Genomic DNA, 25,636 nt, shown 5'->3' with positions numbered 1-25,636 from the left:
CGGGGACCAGGACGCGAAGGGGCGGTACGTGCAGACAGGAAGCCGTCTCTGCCCACAACCAAGATGGCGAAAGAGAGAGCGGATGTTTCCGCACTTCGGGCTGCCAAGGCCTCTCTTTCTCCCCTGGCGGCCCAGCTCTCAATGATGGCAGGGGTCACGTGACGGGGGCGGGGGTGACGGCTCGTTTTGCACCTCTTGGAGGGAACCAGCTTCCCAGGCCGAGAGGGGAGGGGGCTCGGCCTCGGGCGGGTGAGGGGCGTGACATGTCTCTCGAAGATCCGTTTTTTGTAGTCCGAGGGTGAGTGACAGCGATGGGGGAGGACAGAGGGTGTGCTGTCCCCCTGCCAGCCAGTGCCCGCGTGCCAGCCGGAGCATGTCAGGCATTCTGGGCACGGCCGTCGGGATCGCCCCGTGGCCGTGTGGGAGGGGTAGGCAGTGGGATATGAGGGTCTCCTGAGTCCCCAGCTCGTTTGGGGGCGCAGTGGTGGGAGGGAGGACCGCCTGCCCCCAGCCGCGCCCGCTGTGCCCCTACCCGCAGCGAGGTGCAGAAGGCGGTGAACACGGCCCGAGGGCTGTACCAGCGGTGGTGCGAGCTTCTGCATGAGGGCGCGGCGGTCGGACGCGAGGAGCTGGACTGGACGACCAATGAGCTGCGGAATGGCCTGCGCAGCATCGAGTGGGACCTCGAGGACCTGGAGGAGACCATCGATATCCTGGGGAGTTGGAGGGCGGCATGGGAGAGCCCACTGAAGTGGCAGGGGACGGTGGGAGCCAGCCCTCGGGGAGGCTGGACACCTAGGAGGTGTTGAGGGCTTTGAGGCAGAGGAGGACGTTCTGTCGGGCTCTGGCCTTGACTCTTGACCCGCGGCTTACGCATAGTGGAAGCCAACCCAGGCAAGTTCAAGCTCCCAGCCGGAGACCTGCAGGAGAGGAAGGTGTTTGTGGAGAGGATGCGGGAAGCAGTCCAGGTGAAGAGAGTTTCCAGTGGGGTGAGGGTGGGGAGGTTGGGGTATCATTACTCTCTGATGCTGTCCTTCCCCCTAGGAAATGAAGGACCATATGGTCAGCCCCGCAGCCATAGCCTTCATGGAGAGGAATAATAGAGAGGTAAGGCGTCCCGACCCAATATCCTCACCCCCTGTCTCTCGGGGTGACCCTCCACTTTGAGTGCAAGCCACCCTCTGTGTCAGTGCTCATCTTCTCTGTGCACAGTTGTCTCCATGCTGTCTACCTGCCTGCTCTTTCTGGATGTGTACACCTGAGCGCTCTCTGTGTGTATAATCTCTTCTGCCTTCTCCTGTGGGTTTATACTGGTTTCCTGTGTGTGTGGGGTGGCCTATTTCTTTCTTTCTTTTTTTTTTTTTTAGCTCTCTGTGTTACTGTTTTCAGGATTTGATGCTTACCTTTTTAATCTGTGTATGCAGTTGACCTCTCTGGACTTGACCTCTGAGTGGATTCCCATCTGCCTTGTGCATGCACACCATTTCCCTCTGTGGGTGTGCTTGCCCATGTGTGTACCCACTCATGCCTTTTGTGCGCATTCTCTCTGCTGCCTCTGTCTGTACACCTTTTCCCTCTATGTTGTGTGTTCATTCTTGCATGTTGTAAACAGCAGCCTCACCCATTAAACCCACATGGGGTCTGGGAGGGTGGAGGGCTGAGGTCTGCAGCAGCTTGGAGTCCTATAGCAGGGTCCACATGCCTTCCATGTGTGCTGCTTTGGGTATTAAAGTTCAATTCTTAAATACGTGTGTTTATAGGATAATAACTGTTCTCCCTGGATTAATTCATTAAATCCTTATTCCATCCTCAGGAAACAGGAATTATAGCTCCCCCCATTTTACAGATGAGGAAACTGAGGCACAGGGAAGTCAAGTGATATGGCCTCGGGGTCACCTTGCTAGTAAGTGGTGGCTCTGAGGAACCCAGGCCGTCCCACTCCAGAGACTGCCTTCCTGACAAACCACCATCTAAATTTGCCACAAACCTTGTCTGTCTCTGCCATGAGTGGGCGACCCTCCCTGAGCCTGTGGTCTTGGCCTCCACAGATGCTGACAGGCAAGCCAGCCACCCTGAAGTCATCCAGTGACTTGCTGGACGCCAGTGTGGTCTCAACCACCTCTCGCTACATTGAAGAGCAGCAGGCCACACAGCAGGTGTGTGTGGGTGGCTGGAGGCCCCGGGCTGGAGGAGCCTTCAGGCAGCTCAGGGCTCCCTGCCGACCACAGTTCCCACCCCTCCAACCTGCAGCTGATCATGGACCAGCAGGATCAACAGCTGGAAATGGTGTCTGGGAGTATCCAGGTTCTGAAACACATGTCTGGCCGCGTCGGGGAGGAGCTAGATGAGCAGGGCATGTGAGGCCAGGACCCCGGGGGTGGGCCAGGAACCCTCGGCCGGCTGCACTGGTGTGCACAGACCCTCCAGGGGCTGATGACATCCTGATCTCGGCAGTATGCTGGACACCTTTGTTCATGAGATGGACCACACCCAGTCCCGGATGGATGGGGTCCTCAGGAAGATGGCCAAAGTATCCCACATGACCAGTGGTGAGTCCCCTGGAGGGGGGGTGGCAGTTCGGCAGTGGGGGGAGTGGGTTGTGGGTGGTGCTGCCTCCCCTCTGTGAACTCTGACCCTCTTGCCCCCAGACCGCCGACAGTGGTGTGCCATTGTGGTGCTGCTGGGGGTGCTTCTCCTGGTCCTCATCCTGTTCTTCTCTCTCTGATCCTGGTCCTCCCCAGGAAGCTGGTCCCTCCAGCTGGGGGGGCCAGCAGAGCCCTGCCCCCTGGGAGGAGGGGGATCATGCCTGGGGAGCTGTCCCAAGGCTTCATCCAGAGCCAGTAGGACCCTCAGGGCCCTGGGTGGGAGCCCCCACCACTGGTTCTGTCTCAAGTGCGCTTAGTGGGTGGTGGAAGTAGGGGGACCTCAGACACGCCCCTCCCCATCTCTCCTTCCCGTGCCCCAAAGCCATCGCTTTGCCCGTGTGCCTTCTACATGTGTCAACTTGGAAATAAAATCCCAGCCTTTGTTATATACATTTGTATCATATGATGTGTTGATCTGAACTTGTGGCTGTCCCTGAATGGGAACTCCTGTTCTAAGCCCCCTGCTTGCACATGCTGGGGCCAAGTGTGCATGTGTGCGCATGTGTGTGTTAAGGATTTCAATGGTTGATATTTGGTGCAGAAAAGACTATTCTGGTTTATTTCTTGGATTTCATGACGGATAATTTTATTACCATCGAAATTCCAAACACTGATTCTTCTTGAGTTTTTGAAGTTCCCCCTAAACGTCTTTTGCTTGTTCTTTGTCTAAGGTAGGTAGGTGAGCCCCTTAGCTGTGGAACTGAGCTGTCACTTCCGAGGGGCCTCTGAGTACCACTGGGCTCCCTCATACACCTGGTCACTTCGATCCCTGTGATGCTTCACTCTAACAAGAAAGCGTTTGTAAATTTAAGGGCTTTGCCATAGAGCCTTCCTGAGTATGAGAAATGATTCCTATAAGCCAGGAAAACTTGTAAGTGCTGTGAATCTTAACTTATTGTCTTAGATGTTTCCATCTTGAGCATTATGTAATCAGGCATCAGGCCCACCCTTCTCAGTCGCTCATTTACACATTGTAAATTGCTGTTACAAGGATGTCTGTCATTCCATTAGGCTGATTTGTCAAAGAGAACCAAATATGTTCAGATTCTTTATTTTTTTTTGGTCACACCATGTGGCTTTTGGGATCTTAATTCCCCGATCAGGGATCGAACCCAGGCCCCCTGCAGTGGAAGCGTAGAGTCCTAACCACCGGACCGCCAGGGAATTCTGCGCCCCCCGCCCCTTATTTTTTAAATGCAAAACCACTACCACTAATGCTGTGGTTCAGGTTGTCTTGATCCATTCTACACTTGGTTCTAAGTCTTCCTGGGGTTAAAAAGATGTGCTTCTGGGAGTCTGACAGTGTTTCCACCTACCTCGGCTTGCCTACATGTTAAGACAGACAGACTTCCTGTTACTTGAGGTGACTCTGGACCAGAGTCACCTGAGGATTTTTGTTGACGAGGCTGTTGGCTCCCCCAAACCCCTGCTTTCTGTTGGCTGAAGCTGGGCTTCAGGACTCCGGAGGGGGCTGGTCTTACTGAAACATGCCCAAGTCACCCTGTGAATTGAGTCACCCTCAATTATCTGCCCCAAGGAAGTCTGGAGCTCCCTCCAATCATCATGGGGTGGTCAGACCTGGACTGGGCGGAGATGAAACCCCTTGTCCACCTCCCCAGCAAAGATCTTTTGATCTGATGGAATCCCTAAGGTCTGTCAGTAGTCTTCCCACACTACTTGAGACATCTCTGAATCAATGGGACCCTAGGGCACGTTGCATCTTTTCTATTTCGGTGGTTAGAACATTTTCCCACTCATATCCTCAGGACCCTACAGCTCTTCCAGTTTTGTTTGTTTTTTGGCCACCCTGCACAGCATGTGGGATCTTAGTTCCCTGACCAGGGATCCAACCCGTGCCATCTGCAGTGGAAGCGCGGAGTCTTAACCACTGGACCGCCAGGGAAGTCCCTCTTCCAGGTATTTTAAACAACCACCGGCTGATTTTAGGCTTGCCATCCTGACTTTAGTGTTCCTTCTTCTGATTTTAGTGTTCGTTCTGGACGCAGTGGCTCGGGACGGGGCGAAGGGTATGGGCTTATGTTCAGGACACGTTTCTGGGGCTGGGAGTGTCAAATACCATGGAAGGGCAGCGAGTGGGTCTGTAATACACATAATTCCATGGAGCAGCTACCCTTCTAGCTTTGGAGGGGCTCCCGTGGGACGCCCATGCAGGATTTAGGGCTCACACGTGTGAGGGAACAGCCTAGGGAGGGTGTTGTTTGTACATACTGGGGCAACCTGGGAGCTGCTGGAAGCTGTTTTCCCGCCTAAAGAGGGCCCTCCCCTCAGGCCGACATTCTGAGGCATGACGTTTGGCATGGCCGTTCTGAGCACACCCTGAGCCGGGCCCCCACTGCATTTGTCAGTGTGAAGCCCTGGGGAATGGGGATGTTGCTCTGCGGAAGGAGGGGGGGCCCTAGTGTGCAGCCAGCGTCCCTTCCTGGGCCCACCACCCCGCGCCCCCAGTGAGCAGCTTGCAGCAGGGCTGTTACAAAGGCGTTTAGTTTATTCTCCTCATCAGTATCACTGATATTCTCATGGTTCACATTTCCCAGTGCGGCTCCTCTTCTTACAGTAGTTAATGTGCAATCTCACTTATGGGCCCGGGGAGGAGGGGCTCGGCCCAGGGCAGGGAGGGTGTTGGCACTCCACGCGGACAGGGCGGGTGGTCTGTCCTGCGTGAAAGAGACGTGGGTGAATGGGCGGCCGGGGGAGGTGGAGGGGGGGCCCCCATAGTCTTTTTTGCGTTGGTCGGTGATCCTCCATTCATGTTCCTTCCTGGCTGCCCCGGGGGGTAGGGGTGGGCGGGGGGTCCATGCAGCTCAGGGCAGGGTCGGGCCAGGGGAAGGGAAAGCAGGAAAAGCAGCAGGCCGCCCAAGAGCAGGGAGGGCAGGGCGGGAGGGCGCAGGGGTGGCTCCCGGGGTAAGGCACAACCCTGTCTTTGGCTCTCCTGGTGAGGAGTTTCCTCCCCTGCGCCCCTGCCCAGCCCCTCTCCCCCGCCCCCTCCCCAGACCTATACACACAGTCCAGGGAGCCAGGGGAACCTCCTAGAGTCCCTGAAACAAGAGGGCTCTGCCACCCAACCCAGTGCTGCAGGGGCTCGGAGGAGGGACGGGGCAAGCCCCACCCAAGGACAAGGCGAGGAGGGGCTGGACAGGGGCCTGCCCAGGACAAGGGGGTGGGGAGGGAGAAGACCCCAGTCCCAGAGAGCTGGCCCCCGCTAAGGCCTGGAAGGAGGGGAGCGCCTGGGGACTCCTGCTTCCTTTGGGGGTCTGGCTGGAGCCCCAGCCCACCCCTCGGCCTTGGTCGGCCCGGCAGCTTGCCAAGTAACCAGGATATTGTGCTTTGGGATCTACGCTGGGGTGGGGTGTCAAGGCCAGGATGAGGGGGCAGGGGAGGTGCGACTAAGGTGCTTGTGCTTTAGCTGGGGCTGTCGACTCCCCCCACGCACTCCGGGCTGGCTGAGGGCTAAGGTACTGGGGCTGGGCCAGGAAAGCAGAGCGCCAGGGCCCCGCTGGACTGACCCCCCCCGCGCCCCCCACGCCGGCAGCAAGCAGATGTCAGGAAGGACCCGCTCTCCGCAGGCTGGCAGGGGCTCCTGGGGTGGGGGTAGGCCTCCAGGTCAGATCCCAGTGGTCCAGCTGGCCCCCACCCCACCTCCTGTAATCCCCTTGCCTTTGGGGAGAGAGAGAGGCTGCTGGGAGCAATGGGCTAGTCAGACTGCGGGGGAGACAGAGGCGGTGAGAACCAGGGCTAGAGACAAAAATGTGAAATTGCAAAGAAACGGACACCCAGCGTGTGTGGGGAGGGGTGCAGGGGGGAGAGTTAAAAAAAACAAAAAGAACCCTCCGAGTTTACATGTAGAACTCAAAAAAACCCCACAAAACCACTCGTGGAGCTAGGCCAAGGATAGAAAGAGAGGAATGGTAAAAGAAGATTCTGCAAACAATCTTTAACCATGAAGCGGACCCAGCCCTGCCAGGAGCTGGACTCAGCCAACTGGACAAACCAGGGACACCCTTGCAATGTAGCCCTTGGGAGGAGGCCCTGGGGTTGAGTGTGAGCCGGCCAGACCCACGGGAGCCCAGGCAGAGCGGGGCCTGGGGGCCCCACCCCCCGGCAACACGCGCTCCCACTCCACACACACGCGCACATTCAGCCTGCCCCTGGCTCCCCACTCCGTCCTGCCTTCCACAGCCCCGAGGACCGAAGGGGACATCAGACACGGTCCCGTTGGTTTGAAAAATAAAAGGAATCTTATACTTCAATATTTCATTAGCTAAAAAAATGTTTTAAAAAGTATGTACAGGGGTGGGGGCTGGGAGCCCTGCCGTGGGGGGTGGGGGGGGGGGAAGGGAGGGAAAGGCAGCAGCACCCCCCCAGCCTGCTCCCCTGGGTTCCACCCCTGGTCCTACTGCCTCTCACGTCTTCATCTGTTTAAAAGCAAAACTTCTACACACGCACGCGCGCACACACACACATGCACACCCACACGCTTCTGCAAGCCCCGGAAACAACTTCTATCCTCAGAGACCCTCGGTCTGCCCCCAAGGGCCCCCCTCTCAGGACCTGCCCCTCTCAGGCCCCAGGGGGCTGGTGGCGGCAAGAGAGGCTGAGCACAGGTGGGGGAAGAGAAGGGTGCTGGGCCTGCCACCGCCCACCACCTTAGGTCGGTCATGGAGTTTCTCTGAGCCTCAGTTTCCTCAGCTGTAAAATGGGCAGTCCTCACGGCCTCGCCTACCCCAGCCCCCAGGCGCAGGGACAGACGAGGGAGACAGGAAGGCGCTTTTGGAAACGTGGAAGCACTGGGAGGTGGTGGCGGGAGGGGTCCTGAGAACCCGGGGCCCCTGTGAGTCCCAAGGGGCTGCAGTGGTGGGCGGAGGCTGAGGAATGCTCCGGCTAGGTGGCCCAGCGCCTGGGAAGGGGGTCTTCCCAAGCCCCCCAGGCCAGCCCCTCCCTGTGCCTGGCCTGGTGAGTGGGGAGACAGTTGCTAGGGGTTAGGAGAGGGGGAGCAAGAGCCCCCCAACTGTGCACGAGTGTGTGCTACAGAAGGCAACGCAGACCTCGCACCACCTGCCGTCCTCTCCCAGCCCGGATCCCCGATCGGATTGGGGTCAGGGGGTGGGACGGGGAGGCAGAGGGGCCGGGAGCATGCAGTGCCCCCCGCGGGTCCTGGGGAAGGACAGACAGTAGCTCGTGACCAAGATGGCGGGCGGGTGTGACAGGAGGGGGAGTGTGACAGCCCCGCGGGAGGGTCCGGTGGGGGTTACTGGAGGGCCTCCTCGGCCGAGGGGCCGGCCTCGCCGTCATGGCTGGCCGTCTCGAAGCCGTGCTCCACACCCATCATGTCCGGCTCTATCTTGCCCGTGTAGCTGATGAAGGTGGTGTAGGCGTCACCCTCGGCCATAAGCGGCTTGACCTTAGGGATCCAGCTCTTCCTCACAACGCGGCGGGCATTGGTGCACATGTCGGCTGCGATGGCGTTCATCTCGCTCTCCTTGAAGTTGGGAGCAAAGTTCTGGCAGTAGTCTGTGCGGGCAGAATGGGTAGCTCATGCCGAGCGTGGCCTGGGCCTCCCACCCTCCCAACAGGCACTCAGCCCCCACGCTGCTCCTGAATCTCCGCCCCCCCCCCAACCATGGCACCCCTGAACGCCCCCCCCTTGGAGCTGAGGAAACTGAGGCCTTGCGGACAACACGCTAAACCACATCAGTGGGCCCAGGACTGACAGAGCTTGGCCATGCATATGGGATGTGTGGATTTGATGCGGGATGGCCCAGTGCTCTTGAAAAATGTGGGTCATTTACCAGAATTTAGAAACTGGGAGAGTCCACTTGAAAACCTAAACTTCCCTCCTGACAACTGGCTGAGGCCTGGCCACTTCATCACTCTGACGACCAGCATAAGTTTGAGACCTCCCCTCCCATAGGCTTTGTGGCTTTCCTTCAGTGTCCTACCCACCCCCTCAAGAAATCTCTAACCAAGAACCCTCTAACCAATCACAGCCCTCTTCCCAACAAGCCTAGACTGAACCTCAGAATCCTTCTTAACACCAAACCCTACCTACCCATCCATCAGGGCCAACACCAGAGAAAAGGACCACCTGCCTGACCCAGACCTCCATCCCCCAAACCCGACTCCAGAAAGGTGGACACTTACACTTGACAGCGTGCAGGACGCGACTATCCAGCGGTTTGCGGCTGGGGTTGTTACTGGAAGAGCGGATGCCGGTGCCACAGCTGTTGGCCAGCGTGTTCCTGGGCGAGGGGTATGGGGGAGGGGAGTCAGGCCCCCTGTGGTGGTGGGGGGGCATGGGGCACCCCGTCCTCCCCCACACCGGGGCTCTGGCATGGGCCTCACCGGTCAAAGAAGGAGGCCAGGAGGCGCCGCAGCAGGACCTTGTGCCGCGTGCCCGCACTGACGTGGCAGTTCATGAGCTGCGCCCTGGTGATGTACACGTTGGTGCCTGGAGGGGGGGGCGGAGCCAGAGGATGATGGGTGTGGGGGGCAAACAGCCATGTTCCCCACTAGGCCACGCCCCGGCCTGGGCCCAACCAAGACCAGCCCCCCACCACCACTCAACTTACAGCGTCCTCCTCAACACTCAGGAAAGGACAGAGACTGTGCCGCCACCGTCCACGGGACACCCAACGTGCCAGGCCCTTGCCCACAAAACCACCAGCATCAGAAAGAACAGCAGCAGAGGCTCGCACCCTGGCACCCTGAGTCCGAGGGCCAAATTCTTAACCACCGTGTTAATCAACCCTCAAACCACGCTATGAAGCCACTGATCTACTCCCACGTGGCCAACAATGATGGCCCACGCTTACACTAGACTCCGGGGTGGAAACCTACAAGCCAGTCTTTGATTTATATCAATGCAAAGAGGTGTGAGCTGCCCCAGGACACAGCCAGCGGGCGGCAGGGCTGGGGTTGGACCTTGAGCCCGGCTCCTAAGCACTGTGCTGCAGGCTGCTGTCCCAGAGGGCATCGAGGCCCAAGGTGGGGGAAGGGGGAATTCAGGGAGCAAGTGAGGCCAGCCCACCTGTTACCAGCTCCAGCTTCTCAGAGGGGTCACCCTCATCGTAGAGCTTGGGGTGGCAGCGGTTGCCGATCTGGTTGATGAGCTCAGCAGGGAGAGACGCCAGGTCTTGCCGCACTCGGATGCGATTCCGGGACTCGGGGGCCACCTGCTCAGGGAGGGCCTCCACCTTCTCGGCTGTCGGGGGCGAAAGCGGTGTGTTGGGGGCGGGGCCGGGGGCGGGGGCGGGGGGCCAGGCTTGGGGTTGTGGTGGGGCACCTCACCGGTCTGGCCGACGTTCATCATGCTGTACATGGTGTACATATTGCAGATCTGTCGGTACTGCTCGTCTGTGCCCTCCTCGCCCGCGTCCTCCTCCTCATCCTCCTCGTGGTAAGAGCCGGGGCTGTCGCTGGTGTAAGCGCTTGAGGTGCCCGGGCTGGTCCGCTCCGACGTGCTGGGCCCACTCACCACTCCGCCTGCCGCTGCCGCCACGCCCCCCGCCGGCTGCCCGGCCCCGGGCCCCGCCGCCACTCCGGTGGGCTGTGCCGCCGCCACCACCGGGGCCTGCTGGGGCGGCCGGTTGGCGGCCAGGTCCGGCGCAGAGAACTTGGCCATTTTGCGGCTGCCGTTGCCACTGCTGCCACCGCTGGCCTCCTTCTGGCTGCTGTCCCACAGCCGCTTGGCCACGGGCGTGCACTGCACGGAGTCCGACTCCTGCTGCTCCGTCTTGACGCGAGACACGAGGGGCAGTGGGGTGCCGCAGGCCGGCCAGCTCGACGTCTGCGCCACAGGGCTCTGGGGCTCGGACGAGGGGGCCTCCTCGGCGTGCAGGCCCTGGGAGTCACAGCTGGGGGAGCTCACCTTGAGGAAGAACTCTGTGCCCTTCTCCATGATCTCCTGGATCTGCAGGAAGCCAGCTGTGTACATGAGCAGGAACTGGTCGCCCATGTTCATGCTCAGCCGGCCCGTGTAGCAGAAGCTGAGGATCTGCTGGAAGGACTGGGGCTGCACAGCCGCCGGCAGCTCCACCACCGCACTCCGGCTGCTGTTGAACAGGTCCCGGAAGTAGGAGCTGCTGGCGGCCAGCACGGCCCGGTGGGCCTTGAAGGCATGGCCCTTGACCACCACGGAGACATCACAGTACAGGCCCTGCAGCCGCTGCTCGTTGAGGCACTCCAGAATGCTGTTGCCGAAGTTCGGGATCTCCATCTGCAGGGTCTGGGCCATGGCGGCGGCGGCTGCGCAGGGGACAGGGAGAGATGGAGGGACAGGGTCAGACGGCAGACTCAGCCCGCCGCAGGGAGACACACGGGAGCGTGGACATCCATGTGGTGGAATTTGCCACGACTGTAAGAATCGCAGGTGCCGCCCACTCCTGTCCCAGCATGGCCTTTCCTCTGTGACAGACTGTCAAATCAGCTAAGTCAGCTATAGGCCGGGGTGGCCCATGCCGTCCCTTTGCAGAAAGGAGGGCAAAGGCATACTTACACGTCTGTGCTTGAATATTAAATGAGATAACACAGTGAGCCCCCATGAGCATGAACCACCACTAGCACTACACACATAGGGTAACAGGCATAGAGACACCAAGAAGGCAGAGTCATCCGATTTTTCACACTGCGTTTGCAGTGCTGAGCACATGACCCTCAATCACCATTTGCTGAATGACTGAATGACCACTCGAGAAACCCTGAAACTGCATGAGAACATCACTAGTCACCAGGGCAATGCAAATCCAAACCACAATGAGACACCATTCCACACCCACTAGGCTGGCTAGAATAAAAAAGATAAGTATTGGTGAGGATGAGAAATGAACCGGAACCCTCCTACACTGCTGGTGGGAATGTGAAATGGTGCAGCTGCTGTGGAAAACCATTCCTGAAATGGTTAAACATGAAGTTGCCATATGACCCAGGAATTCCACTTCTAGGAATTATTCCTGAGAAATGAAAACATATATCCACACATTCACCTGTACGTGAATGTTTACAGCAGCACTGTCCACAATAGGCAAAAGGTGGAAACAACCCAAATGTCCATCAACTGATGAATGGATAAACAAAATATGGTCGATCCACAATGGAATACTACTCAGTCATAAAGGGGAATGCACTACTGCTACATGCCACAACTTGGATAAACGCTGAAAACATTATGCTAAATGCAAGAAGCCAGACAAAAAGACCACATATTATATAATCCCATTTATATGAACTGTCCAGAACAAGCAAATCAATAAGAGACAGAAAGCAGACTAGTGGTTGCCTGGGGCTGGGGGTGCTTGGAGGATTAGGGGAGTGTGAGCAAACAGGTGCAGGGTTTCTTCTTGCCCTCGTGAAAGATGTTCAGAAATTGTGGTGATGGATGCACAACTCTGAATATACTAAAAACTCCTGAACCTGTACACTTTAAACGGGTGAACTGCTTGGTATGTGCATCTCCATAAAGCTGTAAAAAGAAGAAAGAAACCGTAAGACTAATGTCCTCTGTGTAGAACTGGGGATGAGACTTACCATGTACGTTCTTAGGGTCTTTTGTTCTTTTCTTTTTTTTTTTTGGCCACACCACACGGCTTGTGGGATCTTAGTTCCCTGACCAGGGACTGAACCCAGGCCCTTGGCAGTGAGAGCTCAGAGTCCTAACCACTGGGCTGCCGGGGAATTCCATCTTAGGGTCTTTTAAGTTTTGAACCTGGTGAATGTATTGCCTATTTACAAAAGTAAGTAATATTTAAAAATAAAGCGTGTGTGACTTCCCTGGTAGCGCAGTGGTTAAGAACCTGCCTGCTGGGCTTCCCTGGTGGTGCAGTGGCTGAGAATCCACCTGCCAATGCAGGGGACACGGGTTCGAGCCCTGGTCTGGGAAGATCCCACATGCTGCGGAGCAACGAGGCCTGTGAGCCACAATTACTGAGCCTGCGCCCCGCAACAAGAGAGGCCGCGATAGTGAGAGGCCCGCGCACCGCGATGAAGAGTGGTCCCTGCTTGCCACAAATAGAGAAAGCCCTCGCACAGAAATGAAGACCCAACCCAGCCATAAATAAATCAATAAATTAATTAAAAAAAAAAAAAAAAAAAAAAGAACCTGCCTGCCAGTGCAGGAGACACTGGTTCAAGCCCTGGTCCGGGGAGCTCCCACATGCCACGGAGCAACTAAGCCCGTGCACCACAACCACTGAGCCTGCGCTCTAGAGCCCGTGAGCCACAACTACTGAAGCCTGCGCGCCTAGACCCATGCTCCGCAACAAGAGAAGCCCATGCACCGCAACGAAGAGTAGTCCCCACTCGCCGCAACTAGAGAAAGCCTGTGCACAGCAACAAAGACCCAACGCAGCCAAAAATAAAATAAATTTTAAAAATAAAATAAAATAAAAAAATAAAGTGTGTGAAATCACACCACAAACAATTCACCCCAAAGTGCTTGAGGGGGTGGGTGGAGAAAGAAATGTGAATTTAAGGAACTGCATGAGACCCTGCTCAGGGAGCCCACCCCCATCCTGACCTGTGAAGTACCACCTGGGGGGCCCTGGCACCTCTCAAATGTGTGACCTTCTGCATCAGAGCCTATTCCATCAGTGCATGTTCCAACCCAGGAGGGAAGAACTGGTCGGGTGAGGACAGCATGCCTGATGCTCTGGGGGCAATCATAAAAGGGCTCTGAAGTAAGATATGGCTTTACAAGTGCCCCCATTGGTAAAACTGAGTCCCCTGCCATTCTATAGTTGTGGAGGGCAGTAGTCCTGAACGGGCAGGTACGGGTGAGAAGAGAGGCCTGAGCAGAGAGTCAGGCTGGTGAGAAGAAAGAGGAAAAAGGTGAAGAGTGTGTGCAAAGGCCCTGAGGCAGGAACTAACTAGAGCTCCCAGCTGTTCTTCTCTCACTCCCATGTTAGCTCTCATGCATCTTTCAGTTTTTTTTCATTAACCAGTCTATTCTAAGCTGCCTCTGTGGGCTGAGGATTGGGGATGCAGTGAAGACTTGGGCCCTACCCAGGTTCATTCAGAAAGGGCTACCTGGAGGAACACGAGGGGCCATGTGCCCATGGGCTCAGAGGTGCACTTCAGGGCAAGGGTGAGTCCTGGCTCACCCAGATCTGTCTGGGCACTGAAATCCATGATTCCCCTCTGCTGTACCCTCCTCTTCCTCATCAAAATCATTGTCGCCACCATGAAAAACAAAAAGGCAATAAGGAGGGGGAGACGGAGACAGGGAAATCCTAATTAGACGGCAGCATGCACGTCCCAGGAGGTCAAACTAAGGGCCGGACAGGCTAGGAGCTGGTGCTTCAGTTTCTCCTACCTCCTCATTCAGAGCTCGGCCTCTGAACGAGGCGGTAGGGGAAACTGAGGCACCAAGAGGAGGCAAAGGATAGAGCCCAGAGAGCCTCCTCCAGGGCCCTGACAGCCCTGACCCACCTCCCCAGGCTGCCAAACTGAAGACCCCCCGGGTCCTAGGGCCCAAGCAGCCAAGGAAGAGGCTGCCTGGCCTCTAGTCCCTGGAGGCGTGCTCTAGACCCCTGGCTTGGAAGGCTTACACCCCAAGGGGGAGGACCAAGGCAGGACACGCATGCGGTGGAGCCAGAGCCCCTCAGACCTGGGTTCTGCTGCTAGCCCCACTCTGAAGCTGCATGACCTCAGGCCAGCCCCTCACCTCTCTGTGCTTCAGTTTGTTTATGTGTAAAATGGGGAGGTATACATCCAACCCACCCCACGGACTGCAAGGTGCTGGGCACACAGCCCTGAAGAGGACTGGTTGTGCCCACACGTAGCTCACTGTCTAGTGAGGAGACACAGGGCGTGATTTAATTTTAGTTGGGGTGAGTGTGTCACTGAGTGGGCGAGGTAAAGATGGGGAGATGGAGACAGCAACCAACAGTCCTGGGCAGGAAGGAACCAGGTGCGGTCTGGAGATGCCAAAGGAGGCCAGTGTGGCTGGAGAGCGGCACGGGGTGTGGGACAGGTGGGCCCTGGCCTGGTGAGGATGAATGTCAGAGTGAGCAATGGGAAGCCTGGAGCAAGGGAGACTGGGCCCAGACCAGCTTTGGGAGAATTCCCAGCATCAGCGGCGGGGACAGAGAGAAGGGGGTGAGTGACTCAGGAATGAGTCTCTACGGGAGACAGGGTATTGTTTTAAAAGTTGTAGACAGGGGACTTCCCTAGCGGTCGAGTGGTTAAGACTCCGTGCTTCTACTGCAGGGGGCACGGGTTCGATCCCTGGCTGGAGAACTAAGATCCTGCATGCTGCACAGCGCAGCCAAAAAAAGTTGTATAGATACGTACTCGTCCAAGGAGACTGTCAACTCCAGAGGGGGCAGGCATGCTGGCAGATTTGTTCATGATTAGCTCATCAGAACAGAGAGAGGCGGTCAATAAATATTTGTAAACGTGTCAAATAGTGTACCAAGGCAGGAATAGACTGCTCCTGCCTGGGAAATGGCAGCTGCGGGGTGGGGGTGGGGAAGCATGGGTGAACGGGGGGGAGGGGGCTGAGGCAGTACACATATGGGTGTGGATGCTTCTGGGGCTACGGAGGGTGTTCCAAAGTGTCCTCCTAACTGTGCTCGGTGTGCTGGACACTGTTGCACGCATTTCCCGAAGGCTACCGAAGTGCTCGCAGCACTCTGCAGGGAAGGCTAGCAGGGCCCCACTTTATGGGTGGGGATCACAGCACCGCCCTGCCCCGTCCCAAGCAGTTGGACTTCAGGGCCTGACCCCTCACCGGGAACTGGTGCAGGATGGCTTTGTGGTGAGCGCTCAGCATGGGGGCGATAAGGTTCTCAACAGGAGGGAACAGAGACGCAAGGAGGAGGGCTCCCGAGGGCGAGAGCCAACCTGACATTCAGTCTGGGGTCCCCAGGCCTCGTGAACCCCATGGGGCCTCAGAGCCCAGCACCCAGGGCTTTGAAGCCTTCGACTAGCAATGGCAGGGCGGGAACACAACTTGTGCAAAAGGCTGATGCAATCCGTGCACAGGCACGCACCCTCTGCAGTGACAGGGAGTGGGGTGCTAGGTCTGCCTCGCTGCCCCTGTAAGTAGGACAGGGTATGTGGGGGGGGGGGTGGAGGTGGAAGAGGCCACTGGAGACCACTGGAGACCCCAGAGACCCACCCCTGGATCGCGGCACCAATCCAGGCTGCCGGACTCAGAAGAACAATGGCCGGTGGTCCTGCCCCTCACCTACACCTCCCGTGAGGGAGGAGCCATGGAGCCAGATCGGGCTTCCAGAGGAAACAGGTTGAAAGCAGCTGGCGCTCAGCCTGGGTCACCTGCTGGTTGGGAAGTGGTAGGATGGAGAGCTGGGGGCGGGGGGGGGGGGGGGGGGGGGCGGTTCTCTAAACCAGCCAACAGTTCAGTCCTCACCAGCCCGAGCCCCTCGCCTGTACTGCACGGTTCCCCTCAGCCAGACCTTTACCCAAGCTGTGCACCCTGCCCGGAGCGCCCTTCTCCTCCCACTACCCACATCTTCCTCGTTCACCCTCAGCTGCCCCGTGCTCTGAGAACTCACCAGACTGGAGAAGATGCCCTCTTCTGCACTCCCCCCAACCCCCAAGCCATAGGGCCCTTACGCTTACCTCTGAGAACATTAAATCCCACTTGACTATAATCTCCCCTGGGCAGAAAACCGTATTTGAATTCTCTCTCCTCACAACTTGGCACATCAGCCCGCACACCTTCTGGGGTGCCCAGATCCCCCTGGAGGGAAGGGGTAGCCCCCAGACCCACACAAGGCCAAGGGGACCCTTCCATCGCTACTCCTGGCCCCGGAAGAGGGTGGGTTTCCTGACGAGACGCAAGGGCACGACACATGGTTTCCATGACCTCTCAACAGTCACTCAACAAATATTTGCCAAGCGCCTTGCCTGGGGCAGGAAGTGCCCAGAGCCTGGGGCAGGCCACCACTAAGACAAGGCCCTGCCTCCGGAGCTCGTGGTCCAGCGAGAGACACGACCATTTATCCAGGGTCACTCGGATCAACGAGCTGCAGGTCCACGCCTCTGACCTCACGCAGAGGAGGGGACACTGGAGCTGAGATCTGGGGGGGTACAAGGGGGTGGAGGTGGGGGGTGATCTAATGGGGCAGTGGTGGGCTGGGAGCGTGGCCCTCAAGGCACAAGGAAAGTGTGCAGAGCCCCAAGGGAGAAGCAGGCACGGCCCTTCCAGAAACTGGAGGAAGGCAAAGCTGGCTCTGGGCTCAGTCTTCAGTCTGCTTCTCTCCTTGGGGGATCACACCCAGTCTCAGGGCTCTGCTGTGGACTAAATTGTGTCGCCCACCCCAATTCCTAAGTTGAAGTCCTAATCCCCCGTGTGGTTGTATTTGGAGACAGGGTCTTATTTGAAGGTAATTAAGGTTAAAAGAGGTCATAAAAGTGGGGCCCTAATGCAACAGAACTCTTTGTCCTTATAAGAAGAGGAAGAGAGATTTCTCTTTCTCTCTCCAAGCGCACACACTAAGGGCCACGTGAGCACACTAGAATCCAACCAGAACCTGACCGCGCTGGCATCTTGGACTTCCAGCCCCCAGAACTGTGAGCAAATGTCTGTTGTTTAAGCCGCCCAGTCTATGGTATTTTCTTATGGCGACCCAAGCAGACTAAGACAGGCTCAAAACACCATCTACTTGGACTTCCCTGGAGATCCAGTGGTTAAGACTCCATGCTCCCAATGCAGGGGGCACAGGTTTAATCCCTGGTCAGGGAAGATCCTGCATGCCGCGGCCAAAAAAAAACCTAAACAAACAAATACCATCTACTCACCCCACAACTCCCTCATGGAGCCCCTGGCCTGGACCTCCCCTTGGACGGCAGACTTGCACATACCCCAGATGCCCACACAATGCATCCTCAGCCGAGCCCTTCTCCCCTCAAGCCTGCTCTGGCTGCAGTGTACACAGGCTCTATCTAGCCCTCCTTGCTTGGGTGAAGACCCTAGGACTCACACCTCCGATTCCTTCAAAACCAGTTCTCACCACCTGGGCCCCTACGATGTGTATGGGGGCCCTGCACAGTAAGGACTGCTTGCTCTCAGACCTCCTACAATGCAGGCCCCAAGATGGTCACAGCCCTTCATCCCCTCCTGATCCCCTAGCTCAGATTTCCAAAGACAGCCTTTCCCAACCCCGATTCCTCCGGCCACTTCTCCTGCTTCATTTTTCCTCCTTGGCACTTCCCACCATCTACCAACTAGATGTGTCCTTGGCTTTGTGTGAGCTCCACCAGGGCAGGGTGACTGCCTGTCTGGTTCACACTACTATGTCCCCTGCCCCTACAACTAGACAGGCACACAGTGGACGCACAATCGTTGTTTGCGGAATGAATGAAGAATTATTTCTGTTACTTCCAACTACACTCCCCTTTTAGTCGCACTGTGACTAGAACAGAGGGGGACTTGGAAGAGGTCTCTGAGGCTGGGCAGGGGTGCCACCCGCACCGCAGTGGGGGCCGCCGGGGCCAACGCAGAGGGTGCTGCTCAGACAGACACCCTCCTCTGGCAGCCACAGCAGGTGGGTGGCCTGCAGTCAGGGTCCCACTTGGGGCTCAATGTAACTGAACTTGGGATTCCCACCGACGGCTGCCCTACTGCCTGATCCCGCTGGGGTGCGACAGGCTTGCAACGGAAGTGCTTGTGTGGCAGTGCAATTCCTGGGGGTGGAAACTGCCAGCTCTTTGAGGAGGGAGCTCTGAGTACCCCAGCCAGCAGAGGCTGGGGGACAGATCTGTGTCTGCCTCACCAAGGACTGTCTTTTCTGGCTGACTTTCCAGGGAAGTGGTGAGCTGCCCATTGACATGTAAGCTGGTTAAGGGAACCCACTAACTCCAAGCCTAAGAAGGACAGAAGGCCGCTGGAAAGCCCCACAATCCTTCACCCAGCTCAGCATGAGGTCAGAGTGACAGCTGGGGGCAGGAAAGTGGCACACCCCCCAGGCTGCTCGGGGTGCATTCCTGGCCCAAAGCCATTCGGACCCTCTGCAGGAGCCAAACTGGAAGGTAGTTTAGGCAAACATTAGCTAGTGAAGAACAAGGCGATACCCGACTGCACAGATCTTTTTTAGGTACATGCACATTTAATTCATTTTCTTTTTCCCTGAAAACCTCCTGTTAACTCCACAGTGGGTGACAGGATTAGCAACCATAGGTGGCATGGAAGGTGGCATGGACGTTGCCCCTACTGTGCACCAGCACCTGATGAGGGCTCAGCTATTCCTCTCACCAGTTTCTGAGGAAGAAATGAGTCTTCCTGCCATTTTACAGATGAGGAGAGCAAGGCCCAGGATGGCACCCAGGCCACGTGGCTCCTGTCCAAGAGCCACAGAGGAGGGGACACTGGAGCTGAGTGTTGGGGCTTCCTGACCACGGCCGGCCCAGGCTGCACTCGTCCTCTGCATGGTCCTGCTGCTCCCTGTGGCAGGCGGCCACCTCAGCTAGACCCATTTCATGACTGGGAAAACTGAGAAACCAGAGCTGAGAAGGGAAGCCATGACCCAAGCTGGGGTCTGCTGCCGACCTGGGGCCCCAACCCCAGGGTTCTGGGTGCTGCTCTCCCTGCTCCCCCCCAGAGGCCTTCTTCCTTCACCCAGCCTCCCCCAGCTACTCTCTACTCTTCCTCCCCTCATTGCCACCTCCGGGAATGAGCATTCTAGCCTGCTGCCTCTCCTCCCTCCCTCCTCCCACTCTCTCCTCAAAGTCCTCAGCAATCTGGCTTCCGCCTGCAGCAGCTCCTAGGAGAACCCAGCCAGGCCCCACCCCCCTCCCACTCTGACCTCAAGCCCACCTTTGTGAGTTACCTCATACTCCCTGTGTGCCTCCAGACCCAAGGACAAGGGGGCGGGGCAGCAGCTGCACAAAGGGTGGAGGGAAGTGCAAAGGCCCTGAGGTGACCTTGGGGAGGCTAACACAAAGGAGGCAGGCGGGTGGGCGGTTACTGGGGATGGGTCGTGGAGATGTGCTTGGAGACCCTGCAGGGCCTTGGCAGGACAAAAGAATCAGAATCCTGTTTTACTAGGCTCAAATATCCCTTACAAAGCTTCCCGCTTAGAATTACGCTTTCCTTCCTCTACGCTCCCAGAAAACATTTATCTGTACTAGTGCTTACCACCCCCCCACGTCAGTCTTTCCCAACTATGAAACAAGCAGCCACCTCACAAGGCTGTTTTAAGGATTAAACCACCTTAAGGTAACACGGGTAGGTAGGTTGGTGCTGACTTTGCAGCCACTGCCCAGCTGCTATTATTAGTTATGTTCCCTTCTGTCTGCCCCCCTAGCCCCTCGCAGGACTGCAAACTCCCTGACAGCAGCACAGGCATCTTATACCGCTCACCATCTCCCAGAACCTTAGGCCATTTCATGAGCTATCAGGCCGTACTTACTGAGAGCTCCCCGCACTGCCTTCCCAGCACCAGTTGATCACACCCCAGACACCAACCTCTCACATGACCCTCCCAATAACCACGCCGCAGGGAGCCCCAACTGAGGCCCTGCTCCCACTGGGGCCAGATCATCCTCTGTGGTGGAGGCTGCCCTGTACATTATATGATATTGAGGAGCATTCCTGGCCTCTACTGTGACAGCTGTGACAACCAAAAATGTCTCCAGACATTTCCCAAGCATCCCTTGAGGGGGACAGAATCACCTCTGGTTGAGAACCACTGCAGTGCAGGTATGCCTGCTTGTCCCCACTTATCAGATGCGGAAACTGAGGCGCCAAGGCCACAACGTTTGCCCAGGGTCTCCTGGCTGAGCAAGGTGGCGCTAACAGTGGAATCTGACTCTCCACTACACCATGTTTGCTCACCTTTACCCACCCTCTGCTTAATTCAGTCATGGTCCTCAGAGAGGGCCCTCGGATCTCCAAGGATGCTGAGACCTTCACATCCTGTCTATCCTGAGGAGACGGGCAATGATCACAACCAGATACTGGACACAACGAGACAGCCACCTGTTCAGTCCCACCTCACAGCCTCTGTGGCTCAGAAGGCTCTTCAGGAGGAGACAGAGGGATGACACTCTTGGCCAAGGGGACCCAGGAGCAGAGGCAGGGATGCGGGCCTGTGTGCTCAAGCTAGGCATAGGCTTAAGTGATTTACAAATGGGTGAAAAGTGCTCAGAGCAGCGTGGCACCCAGGAAAGGGATGGGAGTGATGAGAGGCAGGGGGGACCCAAGAGAAGGAGCAGAGGCTGGTGCAAACACCACCTCCGTGTCTTCAAGGCCGGCTCACTGTCGCCTCAAATGCTGCAAGCCCCACCTGAACCTGGCAGGCCCTCCTCCACCACAGTCTCTGGCAGTGACACTGATGAGCCGGGTCAGACCTTCCTGGACCAGCCCGCAACCCTCTCCAAACCCCATGCCTCCAGGCTGACCTCCATGACGGGTCCTGCCAAACTGACCAAAACTCATTTCCTTGCAGCCCTGCGCAAGAACCTGCTGGGGCTCCCCACTGCTTGGCCAGGGCACCAGATTTTAGAAGGCCTTGGATGCAGGCCAAGGGGTCTGGACTTGCATCTGGGGGCGATGGGGGGATCCAGGAAACCCTGAGATCAGACGCTTCTTTTCTGGGAACGGCACTAAGGGTCTCTATCTCCACGCCAGGGTCACCCTTCACTCCTTCCCTCATAAACACAAAATGTTTAGAGCACTTAGCAGGAGCCTGGCACATGCTAAATAAAGGCTTTCAATGTGTTGTCCTGTCTGCCTAGAACATTCGCCCCTCCCTGCCCCAGCTCCCCCACCAGCAGGCTGATCTCTTATTATTCAGAGCTCAGCTCGCCTGGAAGCCTTCCCTGACCACCCAAATCTAAGGCTTTCCACCCACCCCAGCACCATCACTTCACTTGGTTTTACTATATTCATGAATGCGGGGATATCAGAAATGAGCTTGATCATTTGTTTGTCTGAGGTCAGTCACCTTCAGACAAACCTTTGTCTAGCCTTCACTAGAAGTTGCTGAGAGCAGTTCTAGGAGCTGCTTTTCAGGGCTGCTCCCCGGGCCCCAGCAGGGAGTTGGCACCCATGTGAAATCAAACTGTCCCAAGGGTCCCTTTACTTGTTGCTCTTGCCTGCCAGGCTATTTTGGCCTCCTCTGGCGCCCCAGGTCTGGGCACCCTAAATCCTCACAGAAAAGCAATTATTAAGAGTGCTTTCTCCAGCTCCAGGCACAGGCTCGGACTCACTGCCCCCTTCTCTGCCATCCACACACAGCAGCCAACTACTACCAGTCTCTGCCCCCATTCCAGCTCTATGACTGGAGGCAGCTGCCCCATCCTAAGTACCCAGCCCGGAGCCCCGGCTGAGGCCCCAGGCTGCGCCACGGCAGCCAGCCTCAGCCCAACCAGCAGGGGGAAGGCTTCTTTACATGGGGCTGCTGGCCCAGTTTCTACCCCTCCCAGAACCAGGCGGCCAGCCAAAGAGGGGAGGAGGGCCGAGCCCAGGTGGGGGCAGTTCTAGGAACTACAAGGAGATTGGGGGAAGGGAGGGAATGAGGTGACAACCCATCATTAAACCCAGATCTAGCTGATACCACTCGACCCAGCAGTTTGTGGTTCCTGCCTCCGGTGCTGAGGCTCCCAAGTCAACGTTCCCAGGACACACTGGTAGCAGCTTTGCAGTTAGCCCAGAGAGAAGGAACAAAAGCAGGGGTGGTCTGACCGGGGACCAAACAGAGGAAAAGATAAACCAGGAAAAAAAGCAAAAATCCAGCTCCAGAGCCAGGTTCCATCCTCATAACCACCTCCCTCTGCCAGCCCACAGCTCTGTGACCCCTGACCTCTTGGCTCCCATTAGAACAGGGATGACCTTGCCTCTGGGAAAAAAGCTTCCACTGATCTGGCTCCCTGGAACACCAGGAAAACTGTCCGCAAGGGTACTGACCCATCCCTTGGGATAGGCAAGAGAAAAGTCCTGGACAGAGAATTCCCACCAGGGAATCCAGAACAGTGAGCTCTTCCAGTCACACCCCTCAAAGGCCAGCTCCAGGGGACTGCGGGCTGGGGCTGAGGGTCAGTCAATCCCAGCCTGCCACTGTTTAGCTGTGGGACCTGGGACAAGCCACGGAGCCGCGGCTTCCTCCCCTGTACCATGAAGAAGGCCTAAGTTGAGCTGGTGGTGGTGAGCAATCAATGAGCTCATCTAACCAGCAAGCTCAGCACAGGGCCTGCCCCAGGAAGAGCACTGCAGAGGCAGAGCCCTGGGACCCGGAGCGCCAAAGGCCTGGGCCAGGGTGTAGGTGCCTGGTTTGATCCTTTTCTTGGTGACCTGCCTTCACCCCATCAGGAGCCTTCAAGACAATGATGAGCCGGGTCAGACCTTCCTGGACCAACCCGCAACCCTCTCCAAACCCCATGCCTCCAGGCTTCAAGACACAATGAACAGAGCTTTATATGCTCACCTCCCAGTAACTCACCTGCGGAGAGCTGGTGCCTGAAAGGTAGTGAGGTCCCAACCCCTAGGCTTGAGCCTCAAGGCTCTGGTCACAAAAAGTGGGGAAAGAATCTTAGGACCCTAAGATACTCAGATAACAGGGGCTGGGCTGCCTCCCTGCCGATATATGGGGTGGGGGTGGGCAAAAGGGTGGTAAACAAGATGCCCGAGCTAGGTGTTCCAGACTATTTCCCAAGCTGCCCACACAAACGCCCAGCTGCCGGGCTAGCACCTTGGAGCAGCCAGCAGAGGCTTGCCCAAAGGGTTTGTCGGGACCCAGAGCCTGAGACAGGCAGGGATGAGGTGTGAGAAAGAAGAAACCCCTCAGATGTGGCCCCAAGCTAACACCTGGACGGGAAAGGGGGGGAGGGGGTGCGCCTTGGCACTTGCATTTTGATCACACTAGTTTCTCCAGACCCGCTCCCACATCCCCACTAGCCTACTTAGCCCAAAGGCTCTGCCTCCCCCGGACTCCCAAAGCTCCTACAGTAGTTCCTCAACCTACCTGATCGCCTCCGTATCAGGCCCTCGCCACCCCCTCCCCACTCTCCGAACCGAAACCTCATGTGACCCCTGCAAACATTTCAGGGATCTCCTAACCGCCCCCACTAGAACTAACTCCGCCCACACCCACCCTGCCCCACTTCCTGGGCTTCTCCTCAACCGCCCCCAGGCCTGTAACCTGACCCACCTCCTCCAGCGCCCCGACTGTACCTGCCAGCCCGGCCCCTCCCCGCCCCCCCTCGGGGCCGTTTCCCTCCGGCCAAGCCACTCTCCCCTCCTCCCCCATTCGGCCGGCCCAAAGCCCGACTCCTCCTCCCCCTCCCCCTCCGGTCTCCCCGGGCGCCTCCTCACTTTTCCTCCACCGGCCCTCCCTCCAACTTCCCGGCCCCCAACCACCCCTGCACCTGCCCGGGCCTGGTCTCGCTCCCCTCTCGCGGGGAATGACAGGAGGAGGTCTGGGCCCGATCCCGACGCCCCCAAGCTCCGCGGCCCGGCCCGGGGCTGAACGCTCAAGGCCGCTCGCGGGGACCGGGACTCTCCGCACTCGGGCCGGGTCACAGTGCAGGCTGCTAACCAAGTTCCTCCCCGGTCGGAGGAGGCCCCCATGTCCTCCTCCCTCAGCCCTTAGCCGGACCTCGGATGCCCTCCGGCCGCCCCGGCGAAAGGAGGCCGGAACCGGGCCTGGGGCGGGCCGCCTCACCTGCGCCGTGGCCGCGCTCCGGGGGCTCCCGGCGAGCTCCGCAGCGGCGGCTGGGGCCGGGCCTGGGCCCGGGGCGCGCCCCCCTGCGCCGGGGCCTCGGCGTCCGCCTCCGCGGCCTCCGCGGCCTCCGCTTCAGCAGCAGCGGCAGCCGCGGCGGCCATTCATTGTGGGCCAGGCCGCCCCAGCCGAGCGCCGAGCGAGCGCAAGGCGCGCCGCCGCCGCCGCCGCTGGGCCGGGGAGGAGCGGCCGTGGCCCCGCCTACGCACCGCCCCCAGTGCCTGCCCCCGAGGCTAGGCCAGCCGAGCGCCGAGCGCGCCCCTTCTCTCCTCAGTCTCTTCCCTCGGCCCCTCGGAATCCCCGTCAGGACCTTGGCTCTGCTGCAGAGTTCGAGTCCCGACCTCGCCACCATCTAGTCCCGCGACCTTAAACAAGTCGCTCTGCCTTTCGGAACTTTAGTTTCCTGTAAAAACGCAAACAATAATATCTGCTGTTTATTGTGCCAGGCACTGTTTTAGGTTCTTTACGGGATTATCTCGTTTAAACTTCACAGTAGTATCTTTAGGTAGGAATTATTTTATAAACACACACACACACTTTATAGAAAATAAGAAAGGGAGGCACAGAGAGATGAAGAAGCCTGCTCCAGATCACACAGCAAGGAAGTGGTGGCGGGTGCCAGGATTCAAAACCGGGCCCAAGAAGAAACAATAAACGTTAACACTTGTAGGATGCTTATGCGACGCCAGATTCCATTCTAAGCATTCTACCTGCACTAACTCGTTTAATTCTCATCACAACTCAATAACGAACGTTAAAAAGTTCTGCCCATTTTGCAAATGGGGAAATATAAGCAGAGAGCATTAAGAACAAGTAGGAAGGCAAGCTGGGGCTGGAACCAGTCAGTACCGACACTACGGTCTCCTTTCCTACACCGGTTAGAACCTTCTGAGGGTTTGCTATGTGAGAGAGCCTACTTTGCACATTTTCCAGGCATTCTGTCGCTTAATCTCTGCTCTGTCTTGGAAGCTAGGACTCTTATTTAACAGGTAAGGAAAGTGAAGCCCAGAGAGTTTAAGTAACTTGTCAAGAGCATGTGGTAGGACTGGGATTCAAACGCAGGAAATCTGATTTCAGAGCCTGAGTTATTCCCGCAGGGTGCCCTGACATACTGTGTTTACAAAACCCAGCACACAGGAGACGATCAATAGATGTTAGATTTCTCCGCTTACCGCCCCTTTTCTGACTCTCACCTTCCTCATCCGTGAAATGGGGCTAGTGACGTGTCCCCTCCCAGGGGAGCCGCAGTGATTAAGGCCGTCACACAACACTTTCAGCGCTTTCCGCCGTGCATTT

General features: G+C 57.5%; 2 protein-coding genes across 4 annotated transcripts; one reads left to right on the top strand and one right to left on the bottom strand.

The window, feature by feature from the left end:
- The first annotated feature begins 200 nt into the window (after nt 1–200).
- STX10 (syntaxin 10) lies at nt 201–3,037 on the top strand. Of its 2 annotated transcripts, none has more exons than XM_068536872.1 (8): nt 201–298; nt 539–708; nt 874–968; nt 1,045–1,107; nt 2,049–2,156; nt 2,251–2,353; nt 2,455–2,549; nt 2,649–3,037. In XM_068536872.1, the coding sequence occupies exons 1-7, from the start codon at nt 264–266 to the stop codon at nt 2,541–2,543; spliced, it is 663 nt and encodes a 220-aa protein (XP_068392973.1). In that variant the 5' UTR covers nt 201–263; the 3' UTR covers nt 2,544–2,549; nt 2,649–3,037. The 2 variants fall into 2 exon arrangements, with proteins under 2 accessions (XP_068392973.1, XP_068392972.1); XM_068536871.1 differs by having other exon boundaries at nt 2,251–2,357.
- A 2,094-nt stretch (nt 3,038–5,131) lies between these two features.
- NACC1 (nucleus accumbens associated 1) lies at nt 5,132–25,626 on the bottom strand. 2 transcript variants are annotated; one of them, XM_068536870.1, is made up of 6 exons: nt 25,534–25,626; nt 9,951–10,907; nt 9,691–9,864; nt 9,006–9,111; nt 8,805–8,902; nt 5,132–8,174 (listed from the first exon to the last, which is right to left on the bottom strand). In XM_068536870.1, exons 2-6 carry the CDS (start codon nt 10,894–10,896, stop codon nt 7,912–7,914), a joined length of 1,587 nt encoding a protein of 528 aa, XP_068392971.1. In that variant the 5' UTR covers nt 10,897–10,907; nt 25,534–25,626; the 3' UTR covers nt 5,132–7,911. The 2 variants fall into 2 exon arrangements, with proteins under 2 accessions (XP_068392971.1, XP_068392970.1); XM_068536869.1 differs by lacking the exon at nt 25,534–25,626 and adding an exon at nt 24,284–24,348.
- Nucleotides 25,627–25,636: the final 10 nt, after the last annotated feature.

Source organism: Eschrichtius robustus, chromosome 2, assembly GCF_028021215.1.
Source record: "Eschrichtius robustus isolate mEscRob2 chromosome 2, mEscRob2.pri, whole genome shotgun sequence".
Taxonomy (NCBI): Eukaryota; Metazoa; Chordata; class Mammalia; order Artiodactyla; family Eschrichtiidae; genus Eschrichtius; species Eschrichtius robustus.
This window is presented reverse-complemented; position numbering and strand designations above follow the sequence as displayed.